Raw genomic sequence first — 16,413 nt, forward strand, 5'->3', positions numbered from 1 at the left:
TTTCCTGTCATTTCTGATTGGCGGTTGGAATCAAATCAGTAGCTCCGCCTTGCAGACGTTAGGTCACACACACGGAAACACACGGATTATACAGTCGTCTGCTGCGTATCCCGAAGCTTGTTGTCCACCTAAAAGAAGGTCTGTTATTATCGTCAAATAATCACTGACAGCTTCAACGTCAGAGGTTTCTTGGGACAGTAAGAAATAATTGACGTTCAGGTTAATTAACAGAGTTGGTAACGGCTAGCTTAATGTTAGCTGTTGTAAATTAGCTTGAACGCAACACCGGCTGTTTATGTTCCAAAGAGCGCAGTGAAGACATCCAGGCTAATCGTCAGAAGCTTAAAAGGCCGCTAAGAATACCAAAACAAACGCCTGTAGCTACAGTTAAAATAATACAATAAAATAGTCCGTCGAACAATATGTTAATGAAGTTTAAAATGTTATTTTTGTGCTGTGAATGACTGAAAATGTGTGTGCTGTTGTATTGAATTGTTGTATCCAGTCCTATAAGCTAACCACCATAATGTGATTGTTTACTTTAAATCTATGTAAACACAGCTGGGCAATGTATGTGTATCATCTGACTTTGTTATTAATAAGGTGATATTGTAGTTACATTGTCATTAACGGTAAACTACTTCCAGACTCGCATTTCTTCTGCATATTCTCTTAAATACTCAGGAGTACATTGAGAATGACAGTTTTAATTTGACTTCCCTTCAAAAAATAGCCTGACAGCTTCATGTGATACTGGAGGAAGGTCCTCTAGTTATTGCTGAGTTGGGCAATATTGGCAAAATCAGATATTTTTGACCATGTCGCCTGATTTTGATATTTATGATTTGTGACACAACAGTGTTTTTACAATGACTCCTGGTGATCTCAGAAGCAATTAAAACACAAGAGGATGATACCTAAGGTTGTTTTTAGGGCTGCAGTTAATGTTCATCTTTATTATTATGCATTTCTGCAATCTGCAGATTATCAGTTGTTTGGTCTATAAAATGTCAGAAAATAGAGAAAAAACCCATCGCTATTACTCAAAGCCTGAGTTGATGTCTTGATAGTCCAAAACCTAAAGATATTCAGTTTACTATCATAGACAACTAGAACAATAGCAAATATTTACATTTGAGAAGCTCAAAACAGTTCATTTTTGGTATTTATGCTTAAAATAATAGATGACTTATTCTGATCTGTTATCAAAATTGTTGGTGATTAATTTCCTGCTGAATGGCTAATCTTAGAGCTCAGAAAACAGTAATGAATGCCTGTCACAGTTTCCCCTGGTGACTTCTGCAAATATCTTGTTTTGTCTGCTGAACAATCCAAAGCCCAAATATATTCAATTTTTAAATATGTAAAATAGAGAAAATCTGCAAATCCTCACATCTGAGAAGCTGCAACCAGTGACTGTTATATGCCATGTTTATTTCATGAATGATTAATTGATTATCAAAATAGCTTGTGATTGATTTTCTATCAATCATTTAATTGTTACAGCACTAAACTAATGATTTCAGCTCTAGTTGTTGTGTTATTTTCCCCATAAAGCCCAGCTCCAGCTCAGCAGGTTCTGTTCATGACCTACTGACTTGTTTATCTGTCTCTGCCCTCAGGTCTCTTATGTAAACCTTTCCAAGGAGAAGGTCAGGCTGTTTCTCTGTGATGATGGACAGTTAGTCTTGTCAGCACCCCGATGGAAGCTCCAGTCACCGCTTCCCCTCCTCCCAACTCCTCCACCCTGTCACCCCTGGTCCCCCTGCATCCGGCTGTTGCCCCCACTGTCCAGCTTGGCTTCACTATCCTCTACACCACTCTGTATGCTGGACTATTCCTGGTGGTGTACACCCAGCTCTGGCTTCTCTACCTCTACAAACACAAACGATGGAGCTACCAGAGCGTGTTTTTGTTCCTCTGCCTGCTGTGGGCTGCCCTCCGCACCACCCTTTTCTCCTTTTACTTCCGTAATGCTCTGGAAGCCAACCACCTACCTGTGGTAGTCTACTGGCTGCTCTACTGCTTCCCCGTCTGTCTGCAGTTCTTCACTCTCAGCCTTATTAACCTGTATTTTACTCAGGTAAGATTGCTTAAAAGGGAAAAGAGGAGGACAGACAGAATAATTCTAAAAAGTATTTATCTGACACAACCAATGACAAAATCAATGCGTATCATAATCAGCTGACAGGAAATCCTGGTCTTAGTCTGTGAGCAGGGGAATTCCTCTTCATAGCTGGCTGCCAAACAGAAAGCTGGAAGGGTTGAAATCAATATCAAACACTTATCTAAGGACGCACTGTTCCTTTCACTTTCATTTTTAATGTTCTGTTGTTTATTTGTCTCTTGTATCACAGGTGTTACTCAAAGTGAGAGAGACTTACAGCTCAGAAGTGGACAGAGGACTGTAAGTTTCACACTGTATCAAACTTCAGTGCAATTATATGGAATTGTAATGTGTAGTGTGGAATAATGTTTCCCTTATTTGTACCTTGATACCTCTTACATATAACGTATTATTGCTAATCCATTCATCACTCTGGCTTGCATGTGTTCCTAAGCTGGCGGGCACGGTGCATGTACGGTGTGTTGAGTGCCATCTTCCTCTGCGTCAACGTGGTTTGCGCAGCTCTCGGGGACCGAGGCGGCGGCGGGAGTTTGGGGGAGCGAACCTGGGATCTGGTCTTGTTTCGAGTTCTAGTCAACGACTTGCTCTTCATCCTGGATGCAATCTTACTGGCCGCCGTGCTGTTGCTCCTGACACGACACTCTCGCTCCACCAGCCCTTACCTGATCAGCAAGGTGAGCTAATGTGACATGAATATGTCCTGATGATGCAATGATTTTAAAATATTAAAATGCAGCAATAAGCATTTCAGTGTCAGATCAACAGAGAAATCATAGCTCAGACACTTGTTACCATCCTCAGTACTTCCTTATGACAGTCCAGGCTAACAGTGTTCTTTGTACCTGAGCAGGGGACCACAGTGTGCCGCACAGCAGCGCTCGGAGCAGCAGTTATCTTTTTATATGCCAGCCGAGCCTGCTACAACCTGACCGTCCTCATGCTGTCCCAGAACTACCACGTGGAGTCGTTCGACTTCGACTGGTACAACGTATCTGACCAGGTAATCATCCAGTGTTTTGGGCCCCATTCTTCATCTGTGGGTAACCAAGTTATCCAGAGTAGAATGTTTTGACAGAAGTCTGTATTTTTTGTTCTTCTGAGCTGGTTTAAAATGTGTCTGTAACGGTTTGAGTGAAGCCCATTTCTGATACTAATTGTGGATATAATCATAATTTTAGAAGTTGCAGGTTATTGAGAAATCATTATATGTTGGTGTAATTATTAGAATTTCATTTTCACACTTTCACCAATCCAAATTTAGTCAGCCAATGATATGAGTGCTGATTGTGGTTTTGACTCTCTACTCATGTTGCCTTTCTCTCAAAGTACAAGCGAACTGTTATTCAAGCCTGGATTAGTTAAACCACATTTAAAGAACTGTTCAAGTTGGTGGTTGTAATGCTAATTATGAGTTGTTCTTGGGTACAAGTATTACTAGCAGTGACCAGTGAAAATACCAATAACCTACTCGATAACCCCTTTTTGTTTGTTTGTTTACAGGCTGACCTGCGTAATGAACTGGGCGACAGGGGCTACTTGGCCTTCGGTGCCATCCTCTTCATATGGGAGCTGCTACCAACCAGTCTGCTCATCCTCATCTTAAGAGTTCGCCAGCCTACCCAGGAGGTACTCAAGAGACTGTCAGACAGGCGCTGGAGTGAATGTCAACTAAATAGAGCAGTTCTAACCTTGTTTTGTACGTTGTCGCGGTCTCTCGGGAGATGTTCTACATCTATAAACTACAATTGAGACTGGTGCGACGTAGGATTGTGCTGTTTAATTCTGCTTTGTGGAGTTTGAGTCACCATCAGTCATGTAGCAAACATTGTCACCACTGCTAGCTACAGTAGTTAGGAAGCTCATCAATTCACAATAAGCAAGTGTTGATTTTAGCAAAAACTTCAATTAAATCAAATTCATTAAATATTTTGTAATTGGTTTTTCCAGCCATCCATTTTTTCTGCCACTTATCTGGGCCCAGGTCACGTTAATGAATTCATCATATTAAGCATTATTTTCATATACAGCTGGGAAGTTGTACCCATGTTGTCCCTACTGGTGTTCTGTCATCCTTTGATTGGTATGACTGTGAAAAAGGGTATATAATTGCATTCTATGTTGTATTAAAAAGGTCTGTAGAAACCCTATTTAGAAATGAATGATCGGCACAGATTCCATGTTGTCTCTGATCCCTGCAGGTCAGCAGCATCAACAACAGGGCCCTACCTCATCCATATTTCTTTGATGACCCTCAAGCCGGGGATGAGGATGTACCTGTTCCCTGGGCACGTGGTTCACACCCACCCTCGAGGTACTGTCACAGCCAACACCTCAGACACACATTTGATCTCCCTTTGTTGCTCGGTGTCTGCAACATGTATGTCTTAAAATCAAATCATCACCAGAAGGTACAGCTGTCATCTGTCGCTTCCTCTTGTTCTCGCTCTGTTTCAGCTGGTACGGATCAGAGACCGCTCCTCTCCTGTTCGCCAGCAATCCTCCAGACCAGAGCCACCAGCACCACTCTTTCTACTCCACCCCCCAGAACTGACCCAAGCAATCAAGCTCGCGACGTCCTTGATGATCTCAAGGACAAACTAAACACAGCAACCAGCCAGTAGTATGGCACCTCCATCTGCGAGCAGTTGTTTGCACTGAAAACCTCAGGAAATCCTCACCAAACAGCAGATATGCACCTTCTAGTTTTCAAAGAGAGAATACTATATTTAAAATAAAATGAGCTGACGTTTTGTAGCTCAAAGGGAACAAACTCGGCGGGACAATCCCTGCCAGATATGAATGGCCAAATATTGTGCTCAGTGATCTCCTTATAAAGGTTAAGCTGAGATTCAAAAATAGTTATTGTCCCAAGAATGTGGATAAACAAGATAATACCTCTTATTATTCCTTAAAACGGCACATTTAGCTTCATTAGCATTCCTTATTGAATAAATAAGTTGATAAGCTCGCAGCATGTGATAACCCCTGGTAACAAACATCCACATCCAAGGAGGGTAACTTTTCTTACACTGTTACAAGTGTATAGAAAACACTCAAATCCAAATGATCAAGTGACATTTGGTATTTACAGAACAGGATAGTTCCTAAAATGTTTGAACATCTCTAATAAATAATTCCAGCAGCTTCTCTTTAGTCTAATCACAGATCCATCAGTCGCTGTAGGTATTCGCATTGCTGCAATGTTTTTTTTTGTTGTAAGTTTTCTTTTGGACCAGTGTCTATTCTTTTGATTTGTACATCCCATTTGTTTCATTTTAATTTTTTCCGAGTTGATTTTGATTCTTATTACTCCCTTCCTGTGTAATTATATTTTGATGGAAGTTTAATTTATTTTATAATTACGGTTCTGCGCTTAACTGTAGCTAAAAATCAAATGTTTTTCTGCTTTATGTCTTTATTGGAATGAGGCTTCCTCATAGTGAGTCACTAACCTGTGGGTTTGACTTTACCGCGTGACTGACATTTACTGTGTAAAGAGCAAACCTATAAAAACAAAAATGAGCTTGTTCAGCCTGTTGCTAAGCAGAAGACGTATGGATCAAACAAGCTGCTGCGGTTGTAGAACTCGATACAGCAACCCTGGATAATTTGAATGTTTTGTTGATTTTCAATGTTAAACTACAGTTAAAACACTACAACTGTTTTTACACGTTTACCACAAACCATGTTTACTTCATTAGAGCCAAATGTTTTCCAAAGCATGCCAGAGTGGTTCGGATTATATTTTTACAACCTTCCAGTCAACCAGATTAAAGTTATACCTGCGTGTCCAATCAACAGACAGATAGGTAATACGTTGGTGAACATCATGTCTGCTTTTATTTTTGTTTTTTATGTTATTGTATGAACTTCTATGCAAATTTTTTAAAATCTGTTTACTCTTTTCCTAAAAATTCCTGGTAAATTTCCTGGAAAGAAGCGTGTAATTTGGTGCTTGGTTGTAATTTTACAAGAGTTTGAAGATTTGTTCTCTGTAGGGCTTTTGATAACTCTTCTCACAGGAATTCAACAAAACACAGTTTGTCCAGGGGTGTCCAGATGTTTGCATTCCACTGTACTGCACATTGTACGATTTGATCTGTTGCTGTAACTTGTTCACGGGGTCAAATAGGTGTTAACTACATCCTGCTGTTAGGCAGTGGTTTCCAACTTTTTGGCTCGTGAGTGTCGACTTGTGAACCTTCATCACAGGTTGAGGCCTCAGTGTGAACCTGAGCTGTGAGCAGTTCAACCAATGAGGGACTTTACCCTCTCAGATTGTTTTATGTGAAAGACTTTTAGAGGACTAAAGAGGTAAAATTATATAATATAAATGTGTACTTGTGAATGTTGTACACAGTAAAAATGTTAAAATGAATAAAAACTTACAATGACAAAAAGAGGAAAAATAAACATGATTTAGTAACAGATTTGTTACTTTGTCTTTCTTTCCCCTTATAATCTAGTGACCACTACGATTCATGATACTCCTGCCTGCCTGCAGGTTGGAAACCACCATTTAATTAGGTCAAAGTCATAAAAAGTCCGCTACAACAAAATCTGAGCACTATCCAGTCATGTTGGATTTAGAGTCTGGCTGCTGACTTGGATAGTTTCTTAGTTTTCCTGGCAACAGAACAACTTAAAAGCTGCTCTGTGGAGTTTTCCTGTTAACAAAATTTTTGTTAACATTCAGTGTTTCTCACTGAAACTCATGGTGTGTATCCCTGAGGTCTAAAATGTGTTGAGTGCATTTCTTTCCATGCAAAGCATTTGCAAAGCAGATTTTGAAAATATTAAAAATCTTTCACTGTTTTCATCCATGTTTGCTTGCTAAACAGCTTCCTTTTCACTGCCTTTGTTGGTGTGTTTCCTCCACCAACTGATCAGCAGAACAGCGTGAAATTGGTGTCAGGAAAGTGTTTGTGGCATCGGTTTTGTTAAACATACAAACCATTATCTTTGTTGTTCCACTGCCTTTTCAGTCAAACGGTTTATTCTGCATTATGTACAGATCATCCTATTAAAACTCTTTATACAGTATGTACACATTCAAATAAATCAGTATGTTACAACATCTGCAGTGGCAACATGTTGAGAAACAAAGAAACAGAAGATGAATGGTAAAGAAAAACAAAATGAAGCGAAAGCCAAAAGTAGTTGATCAACCTCCCTCGATTTGAATTCACCGGGTCGGACAGTGATCCGTGTGCTGTGTAACAACGTTGATGTAGCGAGTGTGACCACCTTTATACTGGAGACAGCTGAATTAAACAAAAATCACAGTGCAGGCAAGGACCTCAACGACAGTAAAACTACCAAACATAAACCCAGACACGTCTCTCTCTCTCTTTCTCTCACGCTGACCAGATAAATGAAACGAGACTTCCTCTTCCACCTGATTCAACTTACAAACATCTGCAGTACACTTATTGCAGTAGTCATTCTGTGGGGGGGTAGGGTGGGGGGGAATAAGCAGTGGGAGAAAAAAAAAGTTGTGCTATTGCTTTCTGACACAGAAACAGTCCAGATAAGCTGTAAAGACCACCGCGTCTCCCGGCAACCAGAGTCCAACTGGACGCAGTCAGAAACCTGAGCCTGTGGAAGGCAAGAGCCACAAATAAGAGAGGCAACGACGAACCAAAGCAACAGATGATCCATGTCCACAGTTCCTGTTGGTCCAGAGCGATATGTCCGAGTCATGGATCAATTGTCAGGAGGGGGTGACGACGACGACGACGATGTCTCTAGCTTACGAAGGCGACGACGCCTCAGCTCAGCGGCGTTCGGCTCTCCGTCCTCGTCCTCCGCTCCCTCCTCCATCGTTTCTTTTCTGTCATTGTCCGAGCCGGCGGAAGTCGAGTCGGCAGGCTGAGAGACTGTAGCTTCACTCACTTGATCAGCTGGAAACAAAAAATGATCGTCTTGGTTAGTTAAGACAAATAAATGTGTTTTAATTTGGCTTTCTGTTTGACATGTTTACATCATTTTAAACATTTGTACATAAATAGGACTGAAATTGTCTGTTTTTGGGTGAGAAAATTTCATTTCACGTGTTTCAGTTCATGTGACTCGACAGTTACTTACAGCTGGTAGAGTCCTTCTCCTGTCTGGGACTCTCTGTGCTACTATCAGCTGAGGGGGATGAAGCAGAGTGGGTCGTCCCGCTGGCTTCTCCAGCGCCGCCCTCAGCCCGCGGAGGACTGTGGAGAAAACAGCAGCAGAGAGACAAAAGAGTATTCAACTGAACGTGACAATTTATGGAGGGAAAAATATATATGAAAAGGCTTATGTCATAGAAAACATTTGATAATAGTGCAACAGTGTGGGGGTCTTAGAGAAGGTTCAGTTACGTGAGTGTGGCGACGGTGCTGAGGTAGTGGTGGATGTTGAGCATGGCGGCGTCCAGCAGGGTGTGGATGTTTTGGAGACACTGGAGTCTGGCCTCGAGGCCCCGTCGGCCCTCTGCCTCCAGCTCCCTCAGCTCCTCCTCTGACAGACGGGACAGAGACGGAGGAGGAGGAGGCATCGATGACACTGAAGGAGAGGAGAGAGGAGTTCACACTGACCGGTCCAGATAAAATAAACTCGGCTGACATGTTGACTCAACAAATGGGTTTGTGTAAATGCTTGCTGAGCCTTGTCACTCTTGTATAGACTAGGTGACAAGAATGAGACATTACATACTCAGTAGAGAATGAGGATGAGGAATTTATGTATAACAAGCTATTAAGAGTAAAGCAATGGAGTTGGAAATCTTGCTTGTGTTATTTTATTTTATTCATTTACTCTTAGGCAGGATGGAGGAGGTTGACTGGATGATAACTTCGCTTTATTATTGTTTTTATACTTATAGCTGCTAAGATAAGAATGTGTGGTGAATTGTAAAAGGTCATCTTTTCTCAAGAGACAATTGTGAATTAAAATTTAGTGTGAACAGAAATACCACTAGTGCTTACCAAAGGGAGGAGGTGGCGGCATGGGCAGCCATGGTGCAGTGGGGAAGGGAGGAGGGGGGAAGGAGAAGGGGAATCCTGGGATTGTTGACCCTGGAGCAGCAGCTGCTGCAGCAGCGGTGTCTGCAGTAGACGAGGTGGGCTGGCTGGTACCTGATGGGAAGAAACACACAACATTTTGACTACCTGGATACACTTCCAGAGTGCAGACGACACAGCTGGCAGCAGAATAGTGAGAGGTATCTTTACCAGCTGCCTGTGTAGCCTCTGTGCTGCTTTGTGGAGCGTCAGTAGCACCAGGAGCTGCGACTGCTGCAGCAGGAGGAGGCACTGCGGGAAAGGGACCCCAGAAGGGGAAAATACCAGGAGGAAAGCCAGGTAACATGCCTGGAGCCACTGGACAGGAGACAGAGCAAAACAGATCCTTACCAACACTGGAAACGGTTCAAACTATGCATTTACCAGCAGGCGCTTCAAAACATGAATTAATACATGCAAGAAAGCAAGAAAAAGCAGACTAACTTCATTTTATTTTTTTGATCGTATGAAAGATTTCTGGATTAGTTCATAATGACTGAAAATTTTCCTCTTTGCTTTTAATTTAAGTGTCTTCATGTGGTGCTGACAGAAGCAGGAACATGAACATGTGCACTGGTTTTGACTGGTTTTGACTCTCACCGTTGGCAGGCGGGGCTGCTGGAGCGTTGGCGGGGGCTGCTGGAGCAGGGGGCGGAGCCTGTGCTGGGGCTGGAGTCTGATTGTTATTATTAGACGCCCGGAGGACGTCCATGCGACAGGTGGGACAGGTCTGCTGCCTCTGGAACCAGGAGCGCAAGCAACTGTCGGGAGGTGGAGGGCAACGCAACATTAGCTGAGACACTAAAGAGCATTTCAAACACACCACAATCACAAGTCACCTTTGTAGATTTGAAATAGAGCAACTAATGACGTAATGCACTGTTTGTTTACCTGGAGTGGAAAATGTGATTACAAGGTAGTTTCTTGGCTCCTGTGACCATTTCCTCCCGACAGATGATGCAGACGTTGTCAGAGGCCTGCAGATCTTCAGGAGTAGCATCGGGGTATCTGAGCACAACATTGACACAACAAATAAACAGCGACTCCAGCCAGAGAACTTACCAGCTAAGCTTTTATTCAGGCTTGTTTTACTATACATGTATTATCTGCCTGCCAACATCCCTGAATAAAGACTAGCACAGCACTAGTTTATTCTCAGCTTACAGACAGTAAAAACTAACTAAACTAAATGTTTGCACACAGCTTAACACCTCAGATATGTTAGTTTATGTCAGACAAATGTTTTCTTATTAACCAGAATAAAGACTTGTTAAAGTTACTTCAATTCCCAACAACAACAAATTCGAAAATGGCATCAGTTTGCATATAATCTATAAATCTAGAGATATGAATCTAGATATAAATGAATGAAATGAATGAGTGAATATAGAATGTGATGTCAAATCTTTACAAATACAAAATCAGGAATCAGGAAATTGTTAAAATTACTCACAGTGTATTCATGTTGCGGATGGCTCTTCGAGACATTATAGCATCTGTTACAGCTTTCTTAAACTGCCTGAGAGGAAAGACAAGCAATACAACACTCAAAACAAACCTTATATATGAATTCAATCTTTGTGTAAAACTTATCAAGTACTGAAATATAGCTTGAAATATGAAACTAAATACCCAAACTGCTATTCCATAAGTTGTAAGACTATTTAGACCTTGACAGAAAGTAGAGTAACATGTTAACTCAACATGCTCACCTCATAGCCAGATACATGGGGCGGATAGCAAACAAGGGGAAGGTGTGGACCTTTATCATGATCGTCATAAAAGCAATGTACAGGAGCACTTTGATGAAACCTGGAATAAAAACAACACTCATTGTTTGAATATGCTACACACACATGTTGTACACATGGTCGTCTTGAGGAAAACAGCAGGAAAAAGAAGTATTTCCTCTTTCCACATGTTCAGCTGGAGCTGACTACAGTACCTGTGAAGAGCTCAGTATAGAGCATGTAGACAGCCTTGTTGTCCCAGGGGTTTTCACTCTGCAGGTCAATAGTGTGCAGGACGTACTTGATGAAGGTTGTCAGCACCATGGTCAGCAGGATGGCGTACTGAAGCGGTATATCAAGAGGATTAGAAAGTGAGACCATGTAGGGACATTAAAAAAAAAAAGTATGAAATAGGTGAAGCAGTCTGGGGATGCAAAATAGTTCACCAATTATTTAGGTAGACAGCGCTGTTCTACTGTTAAACACCCACTTAATCATCTCCTAATTTGTCTTTTATCTCTATAATGGATGTAGATTTAAGGCAGGTTTGTTATTTCTGCGGTCTTGAAAATTTTAATGTGAATGATAGTCAGATTGATGTTTCATTGGTCAGTTTATTATTCTTGTGGCCTCAGTTAAGTGAATATTCACCTGTGAACTATAAAATGTTAACAACTCTTATCAAAGGCTGGAAAAGAAAAAGAAATTTGGAACCCATGAAAGGAAAACGGGAGTGGAACTGATTAATGTGTTTCTTGACATTTTACACAAAAATGTACTTAATTGTGAATTAAAAGGAATCAAGTGTGGTATAAAAAAATGTGCTCAACCCTAAGAAGAAAAATCCCTCCCTTTTTACAGTTGTCCTCTTTAGTTTATTCCTGATGTAGTACGACATCCCACTGACACCTTATCATAATAATCACAACAAAAACATCAAAACACGACAGACATTAACTGATACTGACGGCCAATTAGTCTTGGCCAAACAACAAACATTTCAAACTACAATACAGCAAAAATGACTATAAAAGAATGACAACAAACAGAAATTAGACTGTTGAAATGACCACAGACGTGTCAAATAAGCCTTTTGTTTACAGTTAAAACACCCTGCTCATATTCAGCTTTAATTGGGTATGACAAACCTCAAATCCAAAAACAAGCTGGACTGAGGCTCCTCTGGTAATGATGCTGTGACAGGCATGGTTGACGAACAGAAAGTCCAAGACACCCAGCAGAGCCATGAGAGCTGGAGGAAGTAAGGAAAGAAAAGGCTGAATTAGTCTTTTAGTAGTCTTTTAGTCTGTTATGGGGCTCCATTTAAGTGTGGAGCACCTGGCCCCATAAGCACAGACTATGATTTGCATACAGTTTCATTTAACCAAAAGACTTACTTTCAAAAAGATACAATCAATGGATAAGAAAGAGAAGTAGAAGAGAGATGAGGGAGACCAAGAGAAGTGAAAGATAAAGAAAAAAATGCCAACGCAGAATTGTGGTAAGAATGATTTGTGTCTTGGCTGATAGCGTGCACTTACATAATACTCTGAAGTGAAAAATCCAGGATATGTTTGGACTTCGTTCCATCTGACAGAAATAAACATTGTTAACATGTAAACAGAAGCATGGACAATCACATAAGTGTATTCAAGCACTACACAACCCTACAACACCGTTACAGGATCTTTATACCCGATTTAAAACTGGAATTATCGGTTGCAAAATGTCTAATAACAACGTTCAACTCTGCAACCTTTAGTCACACGCCATCTGTCTCATCCTTTGTCCAAAGTTCCCTCTCTACCTTTAAACAACATCCTGTACACGGATACAGTGGAGAAAGGATAATGCGTCATCACTCACAAAGTCCACCCGATCCTCAGCCAGCCAATGGAAGCACTTAAGGAAGAGCAGAAGAGTGAAGAGGGCGACGAAGCGGGGGGAGAAATCATCCCTGAACACAGTGAATGCCAGGCACGTCTCGGTCACCGCGTACCAGGAGCGCTCGATGAGGTGCTGATGGTAGAGGCAGGTGACGTGTTAATGCACACATATGACAAAAGGCTGATCAGATACACTGTTGTCATTTACAGCTGAGGCCATGCATCGAATATTAAGTGTTACAATGTGAAAAATAAAAATGGAAAATACCTCCATTTCTGCAGCCCTTAACTGTCCAAAAAAGACCTTCCTCATGAACTTTCCCAGCAGAAACACCAACACAAAGGCTTGAATGTACAACACCTGAAAGCAGAATTGGAAAAGCAGATTTGAAAGTTGGAAGATTTTAATATTGGTACAATCATTTAAACCAAACTAAAGCTTTGATGTTTACCGCCATGCTGGGGCTGCTCTTGGTGAGGTAGACCACAGTCGGGTAGAACTGGTGTTTGAGGAAGTAAGCGTGTGCCACCACGGCTCCAGTCAGTGCCAGACTGGTGGCGGTCACCAAGGCTGCTCGCACCATCTTGGACTCAGCTACAGATACTGTGGAGAGGAAACAGATGATAGAGGGGGAAAAAGAACAACAGGTTGTGGAGTGTGAAAGCTGACAAATCAAGCAGAACAACATGCAAATAAAAGGGTAACACTTTGTTGGAATGTGATCATTTTGGTCAGACATCTCTCTACTATGTATCATTTAGACATGTGCAGTCAAACAGGTTTATATTTTTAATTTATCTACCAACATATACAAGCTTTTCCATGGCAGGAAAATACCACACTGAGCTCACCAACAGCCAGGGAAATCACCAAACCGTCCACCTCCCTTCCTACAACCATGAAGCATTAAATTATAAGATAGTTTGGGATTTCAGGAGCATTAGGATGCAGTAACGCTGATCTGTTGTATCTGAGCCTCTATGTTTGTTTTACTTGTTTTTCAATGAGGAGTGTCTGTTTGCTGCAGGCATGACAGCACTTGTGTCTCCCTCAGATTTGGGTGAAAAGAGTAGAAAGTCCATCCTTTAAGGAACTGAAAAATAGGTTTCAGCCGCAGCGCAACGGCTGAAAGTTTCTTTATCTTGCTGTCCGTGTTGCTCTGTTCTGAATGGTAGGTTATGTGTGAACTGTGATAAAGGCATCCAACCAGGACAAACAGCAACACTCAAGATTATACAAGTACAAAATTATTTACAGATATACAGATGTAAATTACCAGCATTTCATTTTTTTTTAATAAATAAGAAGCAGCTACAGGTCTTTTTGCACACATTAGCACAATAAACTAGAAACTAAAATGGTTAAATATTAATTATTAGAACAATCCTTTATATTGTGCCATTTGTCCCTCAGAATAAAATCCAGGTGAAGACAAATGATAGGTCTCTTCATATTTTACTTAATCAGAAGATGTTTCAGACACTAAATGTTGGATTTTAGGGAAATGAAGCATCTCACCAATCTCATTTGGCACTTTCAAAGATTACACTCATCAGCTCTACATTTAGATTAGATTTACATTTAGTCTATTTATAATGTCCCATGTCTCAGACAACACAGACTGATGTCATTTTGATTTGACTTGTGGTAATCTCTCAAGTGCAAAGCAGCATTTTCAAGACTCTGATTGGCCCACGTGGAGGCACTACAATCATAGGTCTAAACAAAGTGATACTGGCGGTGAGCGGGACAGCATCACTGGTGGGAATCAACATGTTTAAGGTTAACTTGTGTTTCAGATAAATAAGAGAGTGAAGATTTCCTCCAGGGTTATACATTATCCACACTTGTTCTCCAGTGTCAACTGCACACTGGTTTGCTAACAGAAAGCCTTTGGGACTGTTTGAGTAAGATCTGGTGAGAAAAAAAACACTGAGCCGTCAAGCTGCCAGGTGATCCGAAGTGTTGAGTTTGAGCTTTTATGAATGACATACTGATCAGCACCTTTGAATGGGTCTGTGGCCTTGTTTTCAAGGCAAGATATAATGTTGTACTCATGTATGAAATGCTACAGCTGATACACTATTACATTTCAATGCATATGGCTATCTATCGTTTGTTAGGCAACACACATTGAAATAAAATGTATCTATATACAATGAGCAATATAATCTTGTTACAACGCATCAATGTACCTAAAATGTTCAAGATGTGACTGTTTCTTGCTTGACTTTACTTCCCTCCTGCATAGATGCTAAGCAGTAAAGTGCAACCCTACTACTGCAGCTACCCCATCATTGCCTCCTAAGCAATATAATAAATTATCTAACGTTTAAATCTGAGTAAATACCAACACTTGCTTCCCTGGTGAAGATGCAGCTCTTTTAGCTCCCTTAGCTCGCTAACCTTAAAGCTAATCTGTTCAAATTAAGTTCAAGATAAGCAACTAACCGTGACAGCTTTCCACGAAGCCAGCACTGCAAATATAAGCTAGCAACACATTACTAAATAACTAAAATATATAGTCCAGGGACGACCTCCCTGCATTAAAACAGGTAGCTAATTAGGTTAGTTAGCTTGTGTTAGCTTGTGTTAGCTATCGTTACAGCTGTCAACTTACCGACTCGATGTCCGCTGGAAGACTCGCTCCTTGGTTGATTTCACGGGTGTTTCCTTGCGTGCTAAAATCTTTGTATTCTTACCAGCTACTCCATTTGGGCCGTTTAAAGCAGCACTTTCTGAGATATCTTCTTATCCTCGCCCCTGCTCGTCTGGCTACGTGTTTATCTTTGGCTTGCTATGTGGGGAGCCACATCACTTCCGGCTCTTAAGGTAATTTTTACGCAAGAGCAATTTCACGCATCATGTGACATGTTATCTGTTTTACCTGTCATTTGGTTTGGTGTAAAAAAAACAGTCAGAGGGTTACTTTTATTAAGATATACGCATCATTACTAAATATTTAATTTTTACAGAGCAATTTTCTGTGTTGTATTTGTAAGTGTGTGTTGATGTATTGTATTTGTTGCCCACATTTTACGATGTTTACGGTAAACACCAACGTGGACCAATAGGAAGCAGTCAGGCTGATTCTAATGCTGCTTAGATCTATACAACTTATACACAATAAGACGCGCAAATACAGTTAATATGCTGCAAGATTTTTTTGAAAGAAACCTGGTTTTATTGCCTACCTTACCTCTGCTAAATTATGTTTCTATTTATTTGTTCATTATTACTTTGACCCTTTGTCCTGTTACCATGTTGACTGTATCAACAAACTGAAAGTGAAGTCATGTCCTTTATGTTATCTTTATTTCATTATGATGTCTAATTGTTTTCTGTTACTGTCTTAATGTCGCACATGCTGTAAGTGACACTTTCTATAAATAAAGTGACTGCAATAGAGACTTTGGGAACAATTTTCAGATAAAATAATAATGGCAGTAGAAAGTGGAATATATTAAAATATGCATTTGGCAAATATGGCCGCAAATCAGTTTACAAAAGTAGGTTAAGAAAATATTGTTTGAAAAAATTCTTTTATCCAAAGACAAAATTCAGAATAAGTAAAATCAATGAAATGTTTGAAGGATGGAGATATGAGATCTGTTTCTACTGCTGCTAAATACTG

The 16,413-nt window shown here is 40.7% G+C and overlaps 2 protein-coding genes across 2 annotated transcripts; one reads left to right on the top strand and one right to left on the bottom strand.

The window, feature by feature from the left end:
• The first annotated feature begins 56 nt into the window (after positions 1-56).
• Positions 57-7,262, top strand: gpr137 (G protein-coupled receptor 137). The gene is made up of 8 exons (XM_042418325.1): positions 57-138; positions 1,623-2,083; positions 2,358-2,407; positions 2,562-2,802; positions 2,979-3,128; positions 3,629-3,754; positions 4,327-4,439; positions 4,583-7,262. Exons 2-8 carry the CDS (start codon positions 1,703-1,705, stop codon positions 4,677-4,679), a joined length of 1,158 nt encoding a protein of 385 aa, XP_042274259.1. The 5' UTR covers positions 57-138; positions 1,623-1,702; the 3' UTR covers positions 4,680-7,262.
• On the bottom strand, positions 7,103-15,602 carry syvn1 (synovial apoptosis inhibitor 1, synoviolin). The gene is made up of 16 exons (XM_042418324.1): positions 15,400-15,602; positions 13,231-13,382; positions 13,047-13,139; positions 12,759-12,911; positions 12,434-12,482; positions 12,041-12,144; positions 11,108-11,234; positions 10,875-10,974; positions 10,616-10,681; positions 10,054-10,170; positions 9,763-9,923; positions 9,334-9,480; positions 9,088-9,237; positions 8,482-8,665; positions 8,216-8,331; positions 7,103-8,031 (listed from the first exon to the last, which is right to left on the bottom strand). The coding sequence occupies exons 2-16, from the start codon at positions 13,360-13,362 to the stop codon at positions 7,835-7,837; spliced, it is 1,896 nt and encodes a 631-aa protein (XP_042274258.1). The 5' UTR covers positions 13,363-13,382; positions 15,400-15,602; the 3' UTR covers positions 7,103-7,834.
• Between the last annotated feature and the right edge of the window lie 811 nt (positions 15,603-16,413).

This window comes from Thunnus maccoyii, chromosome 8 (assembly GCF_910596095.1).
Source record: "Thunnus maccoyii chromosome 8, fThuMac1.1, whole genome shotgun sequence".
Taxonomy (NCBI): domain Eukaryota; kingdom Metazoa; phylum Chordata; class Actinopteri; order Scombriformes; family Scombridae; genus Thunnus; species Thunnus maccoyii.